At 38.2% G+C, this 18,936-nt stretch overlaps 1 protein-coding gene across 2 annotated transcripts in view; it reads left to right on the top strand.

Moving 5' to 3' along the window:
- Positions 1-18,936, top strand: part of LOC124161527 (corticotropin-releasing factor receptor 1-like) — a 63,887-nt gene that overhangs the window by 19,654 nt on the left and 25,297 nt on the right. Inside the window, exon 2 of one of the 2 annotated variants that reach the window (XM_046537881.1) lies at positions 18,530-18,899. In XM_046537881.1, coding sequence (XP_046393837.1) covers positions 18,530-18,899 — 370 coding nt within the window. Of the gene's footprint in view, positions 1-18,525; positions 18,900-18,936 lie in introns of both variants that reach the window. The other variant, XM_046537882.1, reaches the window with a different exon arrangement.

Raw genomic sequence — 18,936 nt, forward strand, 5'->3', positions numbered from 1 at the left:
AGTAGGCTGAAAAAACTGTGACTCTATATAAAACGTGATCTTGGTACTCGGCGGACGAACTATGCCTTCAGTACCGGAGGCATCTGAAGAAAACGCTAATTGTAAGATGGAATTCAACGATTCAATCACAGGAGACCTAGGTCCGGTTCGCAGCATTAACTCGTTCTATGCAATGGACTCTGACGCGAAATCTAAATTCATCACAATAATCCGGTAAATGAAAAGTAGGAAATCTAAAGCTATTATTATGTTAATATAGAAATGGAACACAGGGGTATTCGCCTATTTTTATATTTATTAATCTTTCCTTTTAAAAGATTGTATTTCATTATTGTGTTTTAATTACTCTACGAAGTGCTCTATATTGTTTGTTTTCTGTTTTTTTTTTCGCAGCCTTATGCTGTATTATTTTCGTTGCCTCAACACAATTTTTATATTTGTTAGGTGCAACAAATTCATGTGGTTTATATAGCTGTTTTTTATTTTACAATGCCATTTCTGTAAACCACTACATTAAATAATCTATTAATGTATCTTTAAAAAAATTACAGATGAATGCATGCAACCACGTGAAAAAAACTTCGACATTCAGCCATTCTCTCGCAACTTCAAAATCAGAAAACTCAAAAGTTTCCGACCACTTTTTAGTGAGTCAACGACGTCATTACCGTTCTCTACGCCATTTGCTCGCTCAAGGGAGAACCTTTCATTGAGGGCATGGATCGCTATTAAGATTGATTAAAAAACATTCTTAGAACCACGCCCGGGAAAATCAACCGGGCAAACGCAGCTGACAGCCAGAGAAACCTTAAAGTAGGTGAAAGCGAGGGACGTTACTACTTCGGTCCCAATACAGCTCGAGCGTCTCCAAAGTAACGCGGTATTGAGTCACAATAATTGCATAAGATTATCGAAAGGATATCGTAATTTTACTTAGCATTTTGGTCTCAAGAATATTCATTCCTGGGAAACTCGGTGACCTTTCTTTGGTGAGTAAAGTTAAAATATGTTGAAGCAGTCTTTATTTACTTTTGACATGTGCCTAATTATTTCATCCCAGGCTCATTTATGCGTAAAGTTTACCACGTCACGCGATACATATGATTTGTGCACGTGTTCATCAAAGAGCCCTCTACTACTGTCCTTAGTCTAAGGTTAAAAACGCTCGTCATCATTTTGCGACGTCACAAACTTCTCTGCGGCAGGAATAAAACCGTGAATATTTTATCACCGTGAATAGCACGAACAGCATACGAGGCATATAAAATGTAAAAATACATATTTCTTGAGCTTTCAAACTGTCACAATCGTCAATATGAAAACGGAGAATGTTTCCATTGATGACGCAACACTTGAGTTGGAATCTTTTCTCGTGTGAGTTCAACTAGAACAACCCGTCACTACTGATGTGTGCATAGAAGCAAAAACTACTCATTGATCAAACTTCCATGGTAAATATAGATATCGTAGAGAAGAAATTCCCCATTCTACGAAATTCCTGACCCAAACAATATTTTATTTTTAACTGTTTTTCTTTTTCGATTTTTGTGTGTAACGAAAAGCAAGTAAGCGATGGAAAATCGGAGCAACACGGAGATTACAGAGCGAACGCAAGTAAATATTATTTACAACGCGGACTTTCGACTAACGGCCTGGCCCAATGCAGAACAAATAAAGTTTATTCCAAGGTACTCCGTCCCCGGACATCCGCACGGTTTCCTCTTACTCTGACGCGATTGAAAAGCAGGGCGGTTTTCCAATTTATACGTTCCAAAGTAAATATTTCGTTTAAAATTGGAATTCTTCCACAAGTTTACAAAGTGGGAAACGTTCTCATCATACATGTCATAGATTTTCCACCGGATAGAATATTCTAAATAAAATCGGTGAGGTCATCACCTAGCTACAAAAATTAATTAAAATTGAGAAACGTCTAAAAAGCTACGTTTCAGACAATATTAATGTGTATTATGAGCGTTGGTCTGCTTCATTATCTGAGCGAAAGTTTTGTTTCACCAGAATTAAATACCTGTTGCGAGACAAATAGTTTCACTAGCAACAGTGAAAAAACTTTTTTCACAATAGTAGTTGTTCGTAATTAACTTCTGCATCCTGACCTCGAATACAATAATGAGAACATCAGTTCACACACATTTTTTAGTACATCATATACTTCGATGGCACACACGTAGGTTTTTGTGACCTAGAAGGTTTGGTTTAGTGTTGCACGTATTGATTTTGATAAGGTCAACATTTTCTAATACCCTAGCATAACATTTATAGGCATACTGTTTTCAAATATGCGATGTTTTCAAAACAGCTAAAAGCAATTTTTTTACAACATCCAATAGTCCAGTACACAATATACAGTACCCACATGAATAACGAATCATGTTCAAGTTGCATATGATTTTAAACCGATAACACGTGTAAACATGCACTCAGCGAATTTATTCATACAAGGAATGTGTAACCTAAGATTCACCATCATCTTTCATCTCAAGGTCCCATGGTTTCTTAGTTGTCATAGCATAACCTCTGCTTTCCCTTATGGGGTAATACTCTGCGCTCACGGTGAAGCATCCAGCATTAATTGCGCACTATCCCAACATCCCAAATTGTCTAATATCGTTGTGTCATTGCCTGATATCCTGATGGAATCTTTCACCATGTTCCACACTTACCATTTGAAGGGTATAATGCACATTATAATATTAACACATTACATTTTCATTAATATGCAAATGTGAGCGATCAGCGTTTAAGCTATGGATGATTCGATGTTGTGAGTATAATTTTCGTTATGTTGATTAGTGTCTCGGATTATAGGTCTAAGAATGATGTGCAAAATTATTTTCAAACGTTTCGATATATTTCATGAATATATTCTCCAGGGCTTTAGTGCAAATATTTTAAACAAATTTTACAAGTATTTCGAAGAAGATATAAAAACTACATCAAAACTTTGGCGAATAATTTTGTATATCATTCTTAGAACTATACTCCGAGACGCGAATCAAAATTTTAAAAAAATTGAGATCAAGAAAAACGAAATCGATAGTTTTCGTATTCCGATAATCTAGATACACAGAGAACAACTATATTTTCGTTGCCTTGCAATTTTTTGCTTACGGACTTTGCTTTTGCTTTTACGGACTTACGTTGCTTAGTTCAATATTTTCTTATACGCTAACATTATTTTTATTTACAATTTCCAATATTACGATATTTCCCAGAGAGCTAAAGGCAAATTTTTTGAGCTTCCAATAGTCTAGTATGTGGTATTGATTTTGCACCACTTGCTTACTTTTCAAATATTAGAACGACATCCATATTCAGATACTGCACACGCCTAGCTGCGACGCACCACCGTATTAAAGCTGATCTTGGGTTTCCTATTATTTTTTATTTCCTAAATCGAAATATTATTACCCCTGGAGTACGTATTTCACGCTTTTAGATTTTTAAATGACCATATCTATTTTTCGCAATTAAATAAAAAGAGAAAATTTTCAAGGGCGCGAAAACGCGACGGCTAAGTATGAATGCCGGGAAAACTCCGTGTGACGTCGTTCTAGTTCCCGCTGCCGCAAAGTGAGGTGACCATGGGGCGAGGCTTTGAGCGCTGATACGACGCAAGATGCTAGCAGGTAGAAGAGTACCCTGCTAGCTGGTAGCACATGGCTTAAATAAGGATTATTAATACCTTATGAAACGAAGGAAACTTTCCGACCTTAGGAAGTTTTAATGGGCGATTATTATGTCATTTTTCCCTGAGCTCTGTGCCTCATGTATGCATTGGTAATCTTAGATGATGTAAAACTCCTATCTACCTACTTGTATAGAAACTAGGTCCCTCTGACGTCACGTGGAGTGGCATCGAAAGGGCGCCAATCTGGCCTTCTTCAAATGAGGATAAAATTGACCATTTCCATTCGTCTAAACCGGTATTTTTTAACACCAAATGATTTGTATATTATGAATACACTAATGGTGGGTAACGAATAGCAATCAGTGCCTTTCATTTTCTTTGATGAAGGAAACTACCCTATTGTGACATTTTACCTATGGAAAAGGTGAATGAAACCAATATTTAAGAAAATTATAACAGCGCTTTATTACTTTATGAGATTATTTCCTTGAAAAACAATTTTATTTTAGTTACATGTCTTATACTAATACATATTATTTTTCGTGGGTTTAAATAAAATTTGTTGAACACTTTCAATTCAGTACTGATTTTGCTTAAAGACTTTTGCGATTTTTGCTTCTAGGGGGTACAGCTGCCCCTCCCCCCTGCCCCTCGCTGGGTAAGCCCATGCTTCCAATTCTTCTGATTGAATTAAAATACCGAATAGAACATCAGTAAAACTGCTTGTCATTTTCCTTAATAAGTTTAATAGCACAACCGATTTCAAGGCATATCTTATCAGGTGTCACCTGAGTCATCCTCAGAACGTCTTATTAAACCCTTAGTGTGAAGTTCCGCAGTCAGTCTCACCAATACGTAATGCTTCCACCAGATAAAGTCTGTAATCACTCAACTAGAAATGGAATAGTTATTTACTGCACATGTCTCATACTCATACTGTTACTCATCCGCTGCGCGCATATCTTAAGTGTCTCCATTGGCTTCTCATTTTCTCTGCTGGAATTGGAACGAGAGAGAAAAAAGAAACGGCATTTCAGCAAATAATAACATCCGTACTAGAACCAAGCTACAGGCGTTTCACATGAGTTTCAAAGGAGAATGAAGGTTATCCGTTGAAACGTGTATCGGTCAGACTGATTGTCGACGAATTGACTTTGTGGTAGATCTTGGATAATAATAACTGAAACAGCTGTAGTAATCTTCCACACTTTTTAAATCTTTTTTGACCGGTTTCAATGCCTACGCATCATTTTCAAGAGCTGCCTCAAGAGATGACGAAATACGAATGACTTGTATAAATAAAATATAAAATCATTTCCACTAGGAAAACAGCGATCAGAGACGATAAATAAAAATAAACTTAAGCACAGATGATACTGATACCATTTTAATTCGTTGCCTAGCAATTAAAGCTAATACCGAAAAATATTTAAACCGGGAAATACAATACGTATACGAATAATTTTGTAGCACCAAGAAAACGAGGAACAAGAAAAATCTAGAGTCTCTAGAGATGGCAGCTCTTGAAAATGATGTGTAAGCATTGAAACCGGTCGAGAAATATAAAAAATGTTTGGAAAATTACGACAGCTGATTCAGTTTTTATTACCTAGATCGGTGTATGTTTGATTAAAGTGTGGAACAAAAGTGAAGTACAAAATTCTGTGTGGTCTTCTATCATCATGATAGAAGAAATGCATTGTTTGCACAAGTTGCATGCCTACTGTGTACAGTATCAGTCCTCCCCTGCGTTTACCACAATGCACAGAACGTAGGAACATGGAAAATCCTTTCCCACGAGGATAAGACAAATTATAAAACTTCTGCGAGAATTACAGAGTAGAAAAATAGTAAAGAGTAGCAAATAATATAAATTTAAATAGCGTTTGGTTGCTAAAAGGTACAGAGTATTGCAAAGCACAGTTCACAAGGCAGCAAGGCAATGTGTCCGCGAGCACAGCGCCATAATAACGAGGTATATGTTAGGGCGAACTTTGACCTATACAAGTGTCAGCTGCACACAAATTCCGGGAAAGGACCGAGAACTGCGGATTTTTCCTCCATGAAACTTTTTGAAAACAGAATTTTTCACTTAGTTTTCATAAATAGCTGATAATGGGGTGCTCTCATAAAATTAAAAAGGTAATTTTTTTACATGTCTAGATAACTAAGTTAAATTTATTAACGTATGCGAAATATGACTTCATAATCCTCAATATTCTCGGTGCTAGAGAGCTTCAGAGTTCGCAAAAATTACTAAATTCTTTCGCCCTACAAGAACGCCCTGTGACGTCAGAATGCGATTAAGCAGACTCGCTCCATGGTAATAACAAAACAATAACGACGATAACAAACATCTACGATGATACATATTCATAACTTGAAGAGTGTGTGAAAACAGTTGTGAATAGCTTAATAGTTTTACGGTGCGTGTATTGCGCAATGGTTGACTCCGACTACGTAAAGACGCATTATGGAAACATTCTGAAGGTAGATTAATTTAGTAATTTTCTAATACTGTGGAAATCGCCGTAGATAAGGATGATGAAAAAGTAATAAGCGCTATTTTTCAATATTGTGCTGCATCCTCCACTTCGCATACATTCTTTAAACCTGTCAGTTATTCAGGATAAATACTTCACATGACTGATTCATTATGAATTAACATATAAAAAAAATAAATTGTACAGAGAGATGCATAGGTTTTTCTTAAACTAGGAGAAATAGTCTACTCTCAACTGGCACCACATAAACGTATTGTTTACTTGACTCTGACGTCACGATCAGCCAACATGGCGATGGGTCGTTTAGATTCAAAGACAATTTTCAAATTAGAATTTTACGAATAATACGCAGGTTAGAGAAGAACTGCTTTCACTGTAATTTTCAGCACAAAGGATGTTTTTTTATCGCATAATCATCCATTATCAGTGGAATTCACCATTTTGTTGGTGTTGGCGTTCCGTAAGCGCTGAAATGTCCGCGGCTATCTATATCTCACGGGGCTGGTTAACGCAACGCTAGACCGACGCTCGACTGATGCTCAAAATAATGTAAGAAAAGCCCCTATGAAGCAGCATTCGTATCAAATGACTTTAGGCGCGCCAGTTATAGTATATCTGTTTGGAAAAAATGCACTGCGTAAACGTACTGCATGCGTAAACGCACCACGGTGAGCCCTACACATTCGGGTTTAATGTCTTGCGTCAAGCACCTTCTGAGAAACAACAGTTTTTGTTTTGTTATCAGGCGCAAGATGAAGCGGATGAAGCTAAATAAATATAGCGAAGCAAAGCAGCGACGCAGCGAGGGGAGGTTTTGGGGGATAAACCCCCACCAAGAGCTTAGAGAATTTTTTGAAAGATTTTGTTATTAATATTTGGGGGATGGATGAATAACAAACAAAACATATTTAACTATTCACACAGCCACAAAACCCACTATTTTGAACCATTTATCTTAAAAAATGTCTGGGGGAAGTGCCCCCATGCTTCCCGCTTACCTTAGCGAGTTTTCTATACCCTACAGACCCGTGGTATTAGCTGCGCCCAAAACCCCCTATCCTAGCTACGCACTTGAAGCGAAGGAAGAAATACAGAGGATGGTTTATCGACTCGTGAACATAGCACGCTAAATTGACCATGAGAAAATCATGGGTTTTCATTAGCACATGAGCACAAACAACACAAAAACTGAAAGAATGACCATGCGATTTTTTAATCGTTATCACGAATGCAACACGAATTGTAAATTGAATACGTTTAAGCTCAAAAGGGCATATGAGTTGAGATCATGGAATCTACGGAATGAGGACTTCCTAACCTTTGAATTTTCCTTTGAGTAAAGTTGCGTGAATCACATTCATCACCAATTTTTTTAATGATCAAACACGTTCCGTTGGATAGTTATGGTTGGTTGAGGCTTCGAAAGATCATGAGCACAGAAACTACATTTTTCTGTAAATCGTGCCTTGGTAAGCCAGGTACGTCCAAGGACTAAAAATATTCAGATAGATAGTTGGTGATTTCGTCTTCGTTTGTTACACATTTAAAAGATTCCAATCCATGCAGAGTACGAACTATTTGAATTTACCTCGTTTTAGTCATCCACATCTTCATTCTTGCTCGCTAAATCAACCATATTTGATTCTTTTGGTGATCAATCATATTCTGGAACTCTTTGTTGATGAGCTCACCTTCCGCTGAAACTAATTTGCAATCATTCCAAGGAAATGAGTTAAAACTACTCGATTCCTCGACAGGAACACGGACATTACCGTTTGTCAACAATTGCTTGGAGATTTGTTTACAAACACGGTAGTGAAGTGTCAACTCGAGCTGGGCCACGGCTGGGCTTACAATCAGCTCGAATTAATTTTTTTTAATGTAATTTCAATGTAATTAATATTTTGAATATATTTAGTAATTAAAATGTTATATTGTTACTAAATTCAGTTATTAAAGTGGTAAAAACAAAACAAATTATTTAATTTGTAGTTTTGACCGACTTATCAATTGTTGTGTTACTATAACTCCTAAAAGCATGCCCATAGGAAAGAGATGAATTTTTTGTGAAATTATCCTTTTTTAATGGCCTATATGTTAACTCCGCCTGAGACGAATCCAAAGAACCAAATCTTATTGAAATCGGTGCAGCCGTTCTCGAGTAATAAGTGTTCTAACTAACACGATTTTCGACTTTCTCTAATATATATAGATGAGGATATGTGCTTGTCTGTCCGCTATGCATTTCCATATGGCCACACGGATTGCGACCAAAGTTATTACATAGGTGCACCTTGTGATTCTGAACCCCGTCCTGCTACTTTCGGTTGCGTCCGACGCGTCTCCTTTGATCGTTTTCTCACAACCGTTTGTCACGTCACGTGACGCAACTTGAACATCCTACCGGATAGGCACCCCTCTTGACACGCTCTGAGGAAAAACACGAATGAAAAGGATACTTCATTTACCTATTTTATTTTCTCGGTGCAAACCTCTTTGCTAGGGTATACGTTCACACTACGTTTTTGGTCTACGCACCTACAGACACATCTAACAATCATTGTTGTGGAGCGGCGTTACTGTGGAGACTATTGCCTCGTTCACATTACGATTGTCCGAGCGATCGTCCTAACGATAGTTGGCCGAACTAGCCGTGTGAATGCATGTCCTGACAATAGTTACTGTAGTTCCGAACGTTGCCACTTTACGATGGTTAGGCGCTGGGAGACCTGAAAAGGAAGAGACAAGAGAAGAGACGAAAAGTTCCCTTCGATCTATATTTTTCATGAATTAGTCCAAGCAAGGAAGAATAAGGGCGGAAGAAAAATTAGAAGTTTAATACACGTTGAACACAGTAATATCTTGACCCTCCATACCTCAACAGCTTTGCTAAAGGTCAATTTCTCGTTCACTTTACACGTCAGCACTAGAGGGCAGCACAGGTATTAACCATCGCTGTGTGAATGCACGATAGTTCCAACGAATGCTGGAACAATCGTAATCTGGACGTGGCATGATCCCGTGCGCGGTAACCGGAATTCTTTTTTTTCCAATGGTTGCTGTTCGGCGTCTTCTGCTCACCGCCTCACTTTAATTTTGAGTCAATCGTGGGACACATTGGGGCCGTCACCATACCTTCTTTTTAAATATCTAAATATTTTTTCTTTATCTAAATCCTCCCAAGTGACCATGAAATCCAATTTTTCCTCTTCTCCGAGTACCAATTATCCTAACCGAGCAACGCCGGGTGGCCAGCTAGCATCCTTCATTTTCGGTAACTTCATCATGAAACTTCGTCTTCATTGATTTAGGTCTTACCTCTTTAAAAACGTTCCATGCGCATCATGCTACACCCACCACTTAAAGAATAGCACAGACCCCACTTCACAGACCAAAAAATCCTAACATTAACTTGAGCCTGTATCCATAAATTGGTACCTTTGATGAGAGAAAACCTTCACCCAGTTGAATCCAATACCAATCTCCAACATCATTACACTTGTGACCATATTCATCAGAAACACCGTCTCTCGTCATTAACATTAAACAGACTCTTAAGGCCTGGTTACACGGTACATTAACACGTACAAGTTAATGTACGTTTGCGTGAATGATTTTGGTGGACCGGAACGGAACACGTACGAATGCATGAACCAAATTAGAACAGGATATATTTTCTGTGCATGCATTCGCACAAGTTGGGTGGTTACACAATGCATTTTGGTGTTCATACATTTAGACATTAACCCGTACGCGTTAATGTATCGTGTAACCTGGCCTTTAGGCACTGGTATTAGATTGTATAATAATTAGCCTGTTTCCCTTAAGTCATAAAGAGATAATTATATAATTAAACGCTATTGGCAATAAAGGAATACTGGCCATTAAATGCATACTTTTGTACGGAAGAATTCATTAAATAAAGCAAATACTCATCCATTATTTTGTTTTTCAGCTGTTTATCTTTACGTACACCTCCAATCTTACTATATTAATATATTTTTAGTATACCATGCATTTTTATGCCTGATTAAATTATGTGCATCATTTTGACGTATCTCATATTTTCATGCGCAAACAGATGGGTAAATGGCATTAAATGAAAGTTAAAGAAAAAACTTAAAACGCACCGTTGAGGAGACGAAAATGTGTTCTTCACAAATATTTCAAATGTCGTCAAGAGTCATGAGGCTGAATTACCTCGTGTCGGTTATAATTTCCCTATATTTATCTAATCCAATCTCGAGAGAGAGACAGCGATAAAGAAAGTAATTATCTCTATAACTTCGCAGCGATAAGATTACTTCGACATTCAAAGGAGTAGTGCCATAATCCCTTTTAAAATTAAAGCCACTCCACAAAACGAGATATTTTCCATCTGCGTCTCAAAAAAAACGTAATCGAAGTTTAAATGAGTAAGTCTCTATCCTAAATCCTCTATAAAAATTGTTTTATTTAATCCAACAATTTGCAGAAGAAAATATGGGACACTTCAATATGATACACATATTGCAGTCACATATAAATATACATATGATACAAAAATAAAATGATATGGTAAAAATGGAGATATGTACAAAATTAAGCAGCTAGTAGACAAGTGAATGGAGGACTATCTGGATTATTCAATGGATTCATCCACTCTACTGATCACATTTCACTATAAATAGTCCTTGACGACAAGACGGCAACAGGGAAATTATCATACAATCTTTACCAATGGCGAAGGAACATATGATTACATATTTATGGCATCCACAGAATCGATTTGTAGGTCTCTCTATTTTTTTTAACACTAGCAAAAGTGACAATTAGAAAAAATGTGAACGAGCCCATACTAAGTAAATTTGAAGTAGCGGAACACCTAGCCCCATCAAGCTTCTTATGTTTGTTTTTCGTTCAACTTTTTTGAAGCAGGACGTCAGATGGCAGTAGGGAACAATCCGAGACTATAGTGATTGTTGCATTGCATGGCAGCAGATAATTTTATATTTTTGGGCGGACATTTGTAGTTGCGAAGGAATTTAGTAATACCTTGGTGTTAAATAGGTATAAGGTCTTGTTTTGTCTATGGATACTCCACGGGGTATTGAGCCGCAATAATAAGGACAAACTTACCGGAGTGAAGAATAAAAGTTGGTTTGAGACTAATGGAGGTACCTCGTGATATTTCACACTTACCGCATGAGACCTTATTATCTTCGTTGGAAAATTTTTCAATATATTCTGTGAATAACATCTGGTTATGCTAATTTTATCCTTTTGCGTGTGTGTTTAGTTAGTTATTTCATAGTGTGCCCATCTATGCTTACCTAGAGCATCAGTGTATCATCCAGGCATGTAATTAACCTACGCAAAGCATGTGTAATTCTCAAGAATTGCAAGGGGCCTTTAACGTAGCAGACATTGACTGCCTTGATGATAGCGATTTATATCAGCCAAGCCAAGCGGAGTTTTCTTATATGGTGTTCCTCTGAGCTCCCAGCCAATTAGCTGTCTTCTCCGGGTTTCTGGAATTGGGCGGTTTCTTTTACTATAGTTGGTTTCATTCTTGAAGTTTCCGTCCGAGCATTACGAGAGTTAGGTGGGTAAAGGAATATGGGAAGGGTTTAGGGCAAATTTGGGAGTTTTATGTTTGGGTTTATTTGGAATTATGTAATCCCATAGATTCTTTAGTAGTTCATTGTTTGTTTTGCCAAAGGAATATTGAAAATTTTCAACTGCAGCTTTTAAAAAGGTTAAGGTGGGAGTAGTTTTTAAATCTTCTCTATCTGGCGGTTGCTGATGAACCGTGGGGTATCTATTATTTTTCGAATTATTTTGTTTTCGCAAGTCTGGGTGCGTTTTAAGTGCGTAGCAGCGGCATGAATCCAAACTGGAGAGGCATACGATAAAAGCGGCTTGATGGACGAGTTGTGTAGTAAAAGTTTTGTTTTGAGCGCCAAAGGCGACGTTAATTTTAATAGTGGTAGCAGAGTGGCATAAATTCCTTGTGATTTCTTGATAGACAGCTTAATGTGGCAAGCCCAAGTGAGGCGTTTGTCAAGGGTAACGCCTAGGTATTTAGCGGATGAGCATTTTGGCATGCGTTTACAGCCGTAGTATAAATCATGGCATTAGCGATTTATATCACGAAACTCCTTAATTTTACATAGACTTGTCTGTTTGTAGCCTCACATGGACTAGTGGCGCCGTGCCGCGGCCGGCTTCAGCAGAGGTAACACAGCAAAGTGCGCACTCTGCCATCCTTTAATATTTTAAATGACCAGGGGTACACTCACGAATATTTCATTAGAGGGTTCTCAAGTCCGCTGCTGGAATTGTTGTCGCTCTGCGCGCATTAAAATCAGATTTATAAATCGCCACTCACGGCGCTACCAGTCATTAATATCCACTTTTTACGAGGAAATGCACGGCAGTAATATGTAACTGAGCCAATAAGTCATTTTAAACCACACATTTAACGCATGCGAGACGATTGTCGACTAAGAGATATCATTTTTATTATGATTAATGGCGAAAGTCACTCTGACGAGTTGTTGATACCAAGGTCGGTGAAGGACAGGGGTGCGTTCCGAATCACGCATCATCCGCATCGACGCCTTGATGCAGCCGTTCCGAAATTGCATCAAGGCATTGATGCACTTATGCTGATGCGTGATTAGGAACTGCTTGATGCGACATGAGCGGGAAGTATTCCGCCATTCAAAATACCCGCAGGCACCAGTGCTGGAAGGTAGTTCGGGTTAAGCGATAACAATGATTGAAATACCGAAATTTAATATGCATAGTACCTATGATGACGAAAAGCGATTAATTGATACGTATATTAATACTTCATTATATTCATTACGGTCGTTCGAAAGTTCCAAGCCGTAACTTGCAACTCATATTTACTTAAAATAGTGATAGACTGAGCGAATTGACGGGAATTTGTGCAGCTAACTCGAAAAACGGTCAACAAGGAAGCGTAGTGTGTTGTATATCTCAGCCATCAGTGAGTTTTACCGGTCAAATTGTTTTGAAGAGACGATTTTTACGATGAATAGTACATAGATTTAGCTGCTAGACATCAATGTATGGTTTTCCGATGAGATATATGACTTGAAAACAAATTTTTTTCATAAAAATCGGGAACAAATACTTCAAACCTCGATAAAATTTTCACAAGCGCTTTTTCATACGGCATATGTAATGCTTAAAAATAAACTCCAAGACATTTTTATTTAAGTATTCTACCGCTTGGTATAAAGGTAGGTTTGCATGGAGCATTCCAAAAGTCCCCCTGCCCTCATGAATTCACAACTTCACCCTTTTCATGCCATCTAAAAATCCTATTCTCTCCTTTGTTTACCCAACATTCTATCCTCTGATAGTGTTTTCAACATCCACTCCCCACCAAGTACTCGCTCCATCCATACCTTCTGTCTCCTTAAGGATTAATTCAACCTCTCCTCTCAATATGGATCTCCTTAATTCAAATTATAATTCTATCCAGAAGCTGCCTCTCCTTACTCAACATATCCCGCACTTTGTCATTCTTCTCTGTCCACTTCTCTTTCTCCTTACTTAGATCTCAAACACCTCCAGTCTCTCCCATTCTCCTCCCTAAGTGCACATTCCCACACTGTAAAGTGCTATACTCCAGATCAAAATGTTACAAATTTATCAACTAATAGTTTGGTTACTATCTGTAAGCAAGCTAGTTAAAACAAGACACACCTGTCTCGTTTGATGAATCTGGGTACAGCTTATTTGATGCCAGATCTTTGGAAGTATAAGGGGTGATCTAGCCACTCGTTTTGAAGAAAATGGCATATGTTGTCAAGGTTTGAAACAATATAATTCAGAAAGTAAAAGTAATGCAACTTTTTACATAGGACTGACTGTGAAAGTAGTGGAGGACTGTTTACCAAGTCTGTGGCAGAGTAACATGCAGGTTATAAAGGGGTTGTCCATGGTGTGGATTTTCCCACTAATAATAAATTTCAGTCCTGTATAACATATGTTGATGGCAAGTTAGCAAAGAAGTGATTCGAAATAAGTGCTAGAATGGATGCAGTATGTAATAAATTAAGTCTGACCCTCTCAGATTGTGTGGTCCGATGGTATTATAGGTGAAAATATATGTATACTATTTATGTAAAATATATGCTCACCTTCACTGATGATTGTACAAGAAAGGTTTTTGTTTTCTTTATTAAAAGTGAAAAGTCTCATTAAGTCCAACGATGCTATGCAATTTTTAAGGCCAGCATGGAGAATGAGAAAGGGAACAATATGAAATGCCTGAATACAGATTATGGGGGTGAATATATGGGTCAGGCATAACAGGGGGAGTTAAGGGCATGTGCGATAAAGATAAAACTACAAAATCTTATAATCTTCAAGCAGCACTGATAAGCTGAACAAATAGAAAGCTAGGTACATACTCTCTGCCACCAATTTACTAAAATATTATTGGGTTGAAGCTTGTTGAGCAGCTGTATATCTCTAAACAGTACCTTCAAAAGCAGGAGGGAATGCATTACCTGAGGAGAGATGGTCTGAAGGAAAATTTAATCAAAGACATTTAAAACTATTTGGATGTATTGCCTATGCTTATGTGGCTAAAGAGCAATGAAAGATGCTGGATGCCAAATCCAAAAAGTATTGGCAATGGTGAGGAATCAAAAATGGTATTTTTTGGCTGACCCTGATATTGCGGGAAGATTCATCGAAGCATATGATGTAGTATTCTTTGTAAATATGTTTTGAGAGCTCAAACCAGTCCAAATATCTCTAGGTAAATCTTTTAATCTACCTCGGTTCGTAGGGGCATAAGGGATAATTAGTTACTTGCCTCAACCTGACAGTGTAGAGAATGGCAGTGCTTAACTCACAAAGGAACACATGTAGCGAGGGGAATATCAAGTAATGAAGACTCCATGACTGAATCAAATTGTGAAGGTAATGACAAAGTTCCAAACTAGTGTAGACACTAGTTTTGAGAGTAATCAAGAAAATGAGTTAGTGTTTGGAAGCGAGGGAGGAGAAGCAGAAGAGACGTTTTCTTTAAAAAATGGAGTGGCTCGAAGATTACCAGATCACAAAATCTCCTTGTCATCTACTAACTTGACCTGCAATCAACCTTTGTGTCATAGAAACAGGTTTGAATGTAGCTCCCGGTGACCCAACAACTTGTCCTGATGTTCCATTTCTAGTTTTGATTGGTTGTCTTATGTATGCCATGATTTGTACAAGGCCAGATCTTGTCTTTGCAGTGTCAAAGTTAAGAAGGTTTAATGATGATTTTACAATGCAATACTGGGCATATGCAAAGAGTCTATTAAGATATTTGAAGGGAACTATAAATTATCATATTTCTTATTCTTAGTAAGGAACGTTTCTGGAGGGATACACAAATGCTGACTTTGCCATCGACAAAATAGATTGAGTATCCTGTACTGGATACATGACAAGTTAGTTAATAGAGCAGTAGCTTGGGAAAACAAAAAGCAGTGCTGTGCAGTGGCCATGTATACAATAGAGGGCGAGTATGTAAGTTAGGCAGTTGGACAACAAATGGTATTGTACTCTCCAGAATTATAAAAGAAATCGTTGGAAAGAACTGCATTCAAATACTTGGTAGTGATGTGGTGCATATATGCAATGAGCCCAGTCTGCAGTAAAAAAATGCAAATTGTGGAGATGGAAGGTCAAAGAAAAGAGGTTAGAAACAGATGTTAAGCATTTGAACTGCATTAATGAATAGAATTTTGTAGCTGATGGAAGCAACTAGTTGAAGGGAGGTTGTTGTGCTTGAAGCCTAGTTGCAAAGTTAAGAAATAAATAGCTATAGCTGTATACAATATGTTGTGCAGCAACCACTACTGCACTGTTGTTCTCTGATCAAAAAGAGGTTTTGAGTCTCATTTTTCAACATAGGTACATATTTAACTGTTCCGAGTCCATAAAAAGCCTAAATCACTATAAAATTAAGTACATTTTGTGGATTGGATAATTGAGCATTGTCCATTTACTTAGAGTGGCACTCATCAAATAGAATTTGGCACTTCCTTCTGATCTTACAAAATTTTATGTGGTGTATTATGACTGAAAATTGAACGTAAACATTGAAAACCGGTAATCACTATAGTTATGGCGATTTCCGATTTTCAATGTTTTTGTTTACTTTTCAATGCTTTTCTATGCTTGATGATGCAGCTTCTTAAGACAAGTTCCCAAGTTCAACTGAGAACCATTTTGCAAATCCATTACTTTTGATATCATTGATTGAAGTGTGGCTTTTATAGTTGGATAGCACTTAGGAGGACACTGAAAATAAGTTGGCCGCGTCATCAATGCGTTGATTAAAGAGTGTTTGGAGCCAATTTATAAACTAACAGCAGTATTTATCAGGGCTTACCAAATCATACGCTATGAAAAAAATAATTGCACTGAATACTCAATCAACTCAATGGGGTTCTTCAAGCACACATCACTGTAAATCAAGCACACATCCATCATCCTTGCATAAATAAATTAATTGATGATGTTATCTATCACGGCATCACTACCCTGAATGTCCCTTTACTTGTGGTGAACTAATCTCTTTAGCAGGGGAAACTAATTTTAGTACCTACCGAGCAAATTCACTTGCAATGAATGTATAGTTTCGCATATTAAATAGCTAACAAAGGTTTGGCAAAACAGCAATAATTTGCAACATGTCTTCAAATGATAGACCAGTGAGATTCTGCAAAGCGTAAGCAATTCTAATATACCGACGAACAAAGTCTTGTATAGTTATTTTGATGATACTATTATACTATAAACACTCCCTGATGTAGCTTTTCAACTAATCTTTTCGCAATATAACGTTAAGGTGTCGAAAATTTCCACAAGTTAGTGTACAGAAGCAAAATTACGGTTAAAACTACCACGCCTGCATTTCAATGTGTGAAATTATAGATCATATTTTGCATTTTTACCACCAATAAAATTAATAACGGTTGTAAACAAGTTACATACACGCACACTTCAACGCATCGGATATAGATTTCCCCATTTTCCATTTTATATGGACTTATTCATTTCAAAAACTGATAACTATAACTCCTTCAACTCTTTCCTATGATCGTAGAAGCACAATATAGTCGTGTAAACACCCTATGCAAACACAAAAAACCAGTCACAATTTTAAAGGTTGCGCCCATTTCCGCCTTCGCATCAACTGCATCAAGAATTTCTGATGCGAGCCGATGCGAGTTCTTGAGTCTCTAGCGCGGCGAAAATTCAAATTTTACGTGCATTTAAACGGGAGACATAGGTAAAAGGAAACACGGTTTTCTCACAAGGTAATCAATTCAGCGAAGTGAAATTTTGATTACACGTAGTTATTAAAATGAAAATTTATGATACGTCTGGATTTTTAGTCTGCGGTCCTCGGTTCGACTCTAGAATAAATAAATTTCGCACTACAGCGCTCCGGATGAATGGATTCCAAGGAACCATGTCTTACTTCCTTGTTTACGAAGTCAGGTACATAAAACTTTCCACAGTCATAGAATATTATAATATTCTTGCAAATACGGGCGGTTTTTGACACTGAGTACCTCGATTCGACTCCGAAAAAATTTCCAACCCACGCGAGAAAAAATTTCGTACTTCACCGCACCGGGTGCATAGGTATAAGGAACCATGTCCATGTTTTTTACGAAGCCAGGCACATGAAATTTTCCACGGTCATAGGGAATTATAGTGTACTTGCAAACCTTTACGGACCTTGGTTGATACAGTTGGCAAGTGGCGCCGCCGAATAAAATGCGCGCGAAACGGCAACAGATGTTACGCTTATCCGCCATATTCTTGGACCTCTTTTAATGTAAGGTTATAGAAACTATAGCAACTCCTTTATCACCTTGCCTTTCATGGAGACTCCTCGGCAAGGGTACTGCATAGAGGCCCAATTCCATCCCATACAAGGCTGATTTCTGTCGCCACTTCCGTCGCCTTTTAATCGGCTTTCGTAAATGACCGCGGCGCGGTGATGAGTGCAATGCGATCCACTATTTATTCCAATGTTTTTGCAATATTGATTTTTCAAAAGCGAAGAATAGCATTAAAGAGTTATGGATTTGATAAATCACACCATTATGAATATAAAATTCGGATGGAACCCCTAATTATAAATTTATGACTTATTTCCCCGTGAAACTCGGATCAATTTGCCGGTCAGCGACGCGAGTGGCGACTTCTGTAAACCTATTTAAACGCGTGGTGGTTGACAACACATTTAGAGGTCGTCTTGAGGATCCTCTTTTGTAATATTCATTTTCCTTGGTTACACCATAGCGACCGACGATTTGTTTCTGTTTGTCTTTCAAGCAAGATTCCCCAGTGCGCCGTCAAGGCGAATCTCTACCCTCCGGAAGCCTTCAGCATAATGGCCGCCTTCTATTGCTACGCCTTCCTTCCGCCGGGCACGACGAAAGAAAACGCGACGATCCCGGTGCGCAGCTGCTACATCCCCGTGCCATCGCCGAACGCAAACTACAGCGTCGTCAAGTGCTACAGAGATCCGCACAGCAACGACCCGGCTCCATTCAACCGCTCCGACCCCATGCTGCTCCAACTCGTGATTTCCACGCTCAAGGACGCCAGTTACGCGCAGAAATGGCTGCAGTGCGCTGAGGCGGCGGACGAATGCTGCGCCAAGATCATCGCATCCTCATCGAAGCGAGGGGACGCCCGGAATGACGGTGAGCAAGTTGGTATGCTGTATTCACTGCTGTGAAC

This window comes from Ischnura elegans, chromosome 6 (assembly GCF_921293095.1).
Source record: "Ischnura elegans chromosome 6, ioIscEleg1.1, whole genome shotgun sequence".
NCBI lineage: Eukaryota > Metazoa > Arthropoda > Insecta > Odonata > Coenagrionidae > Ischnura > Ischnura elegans.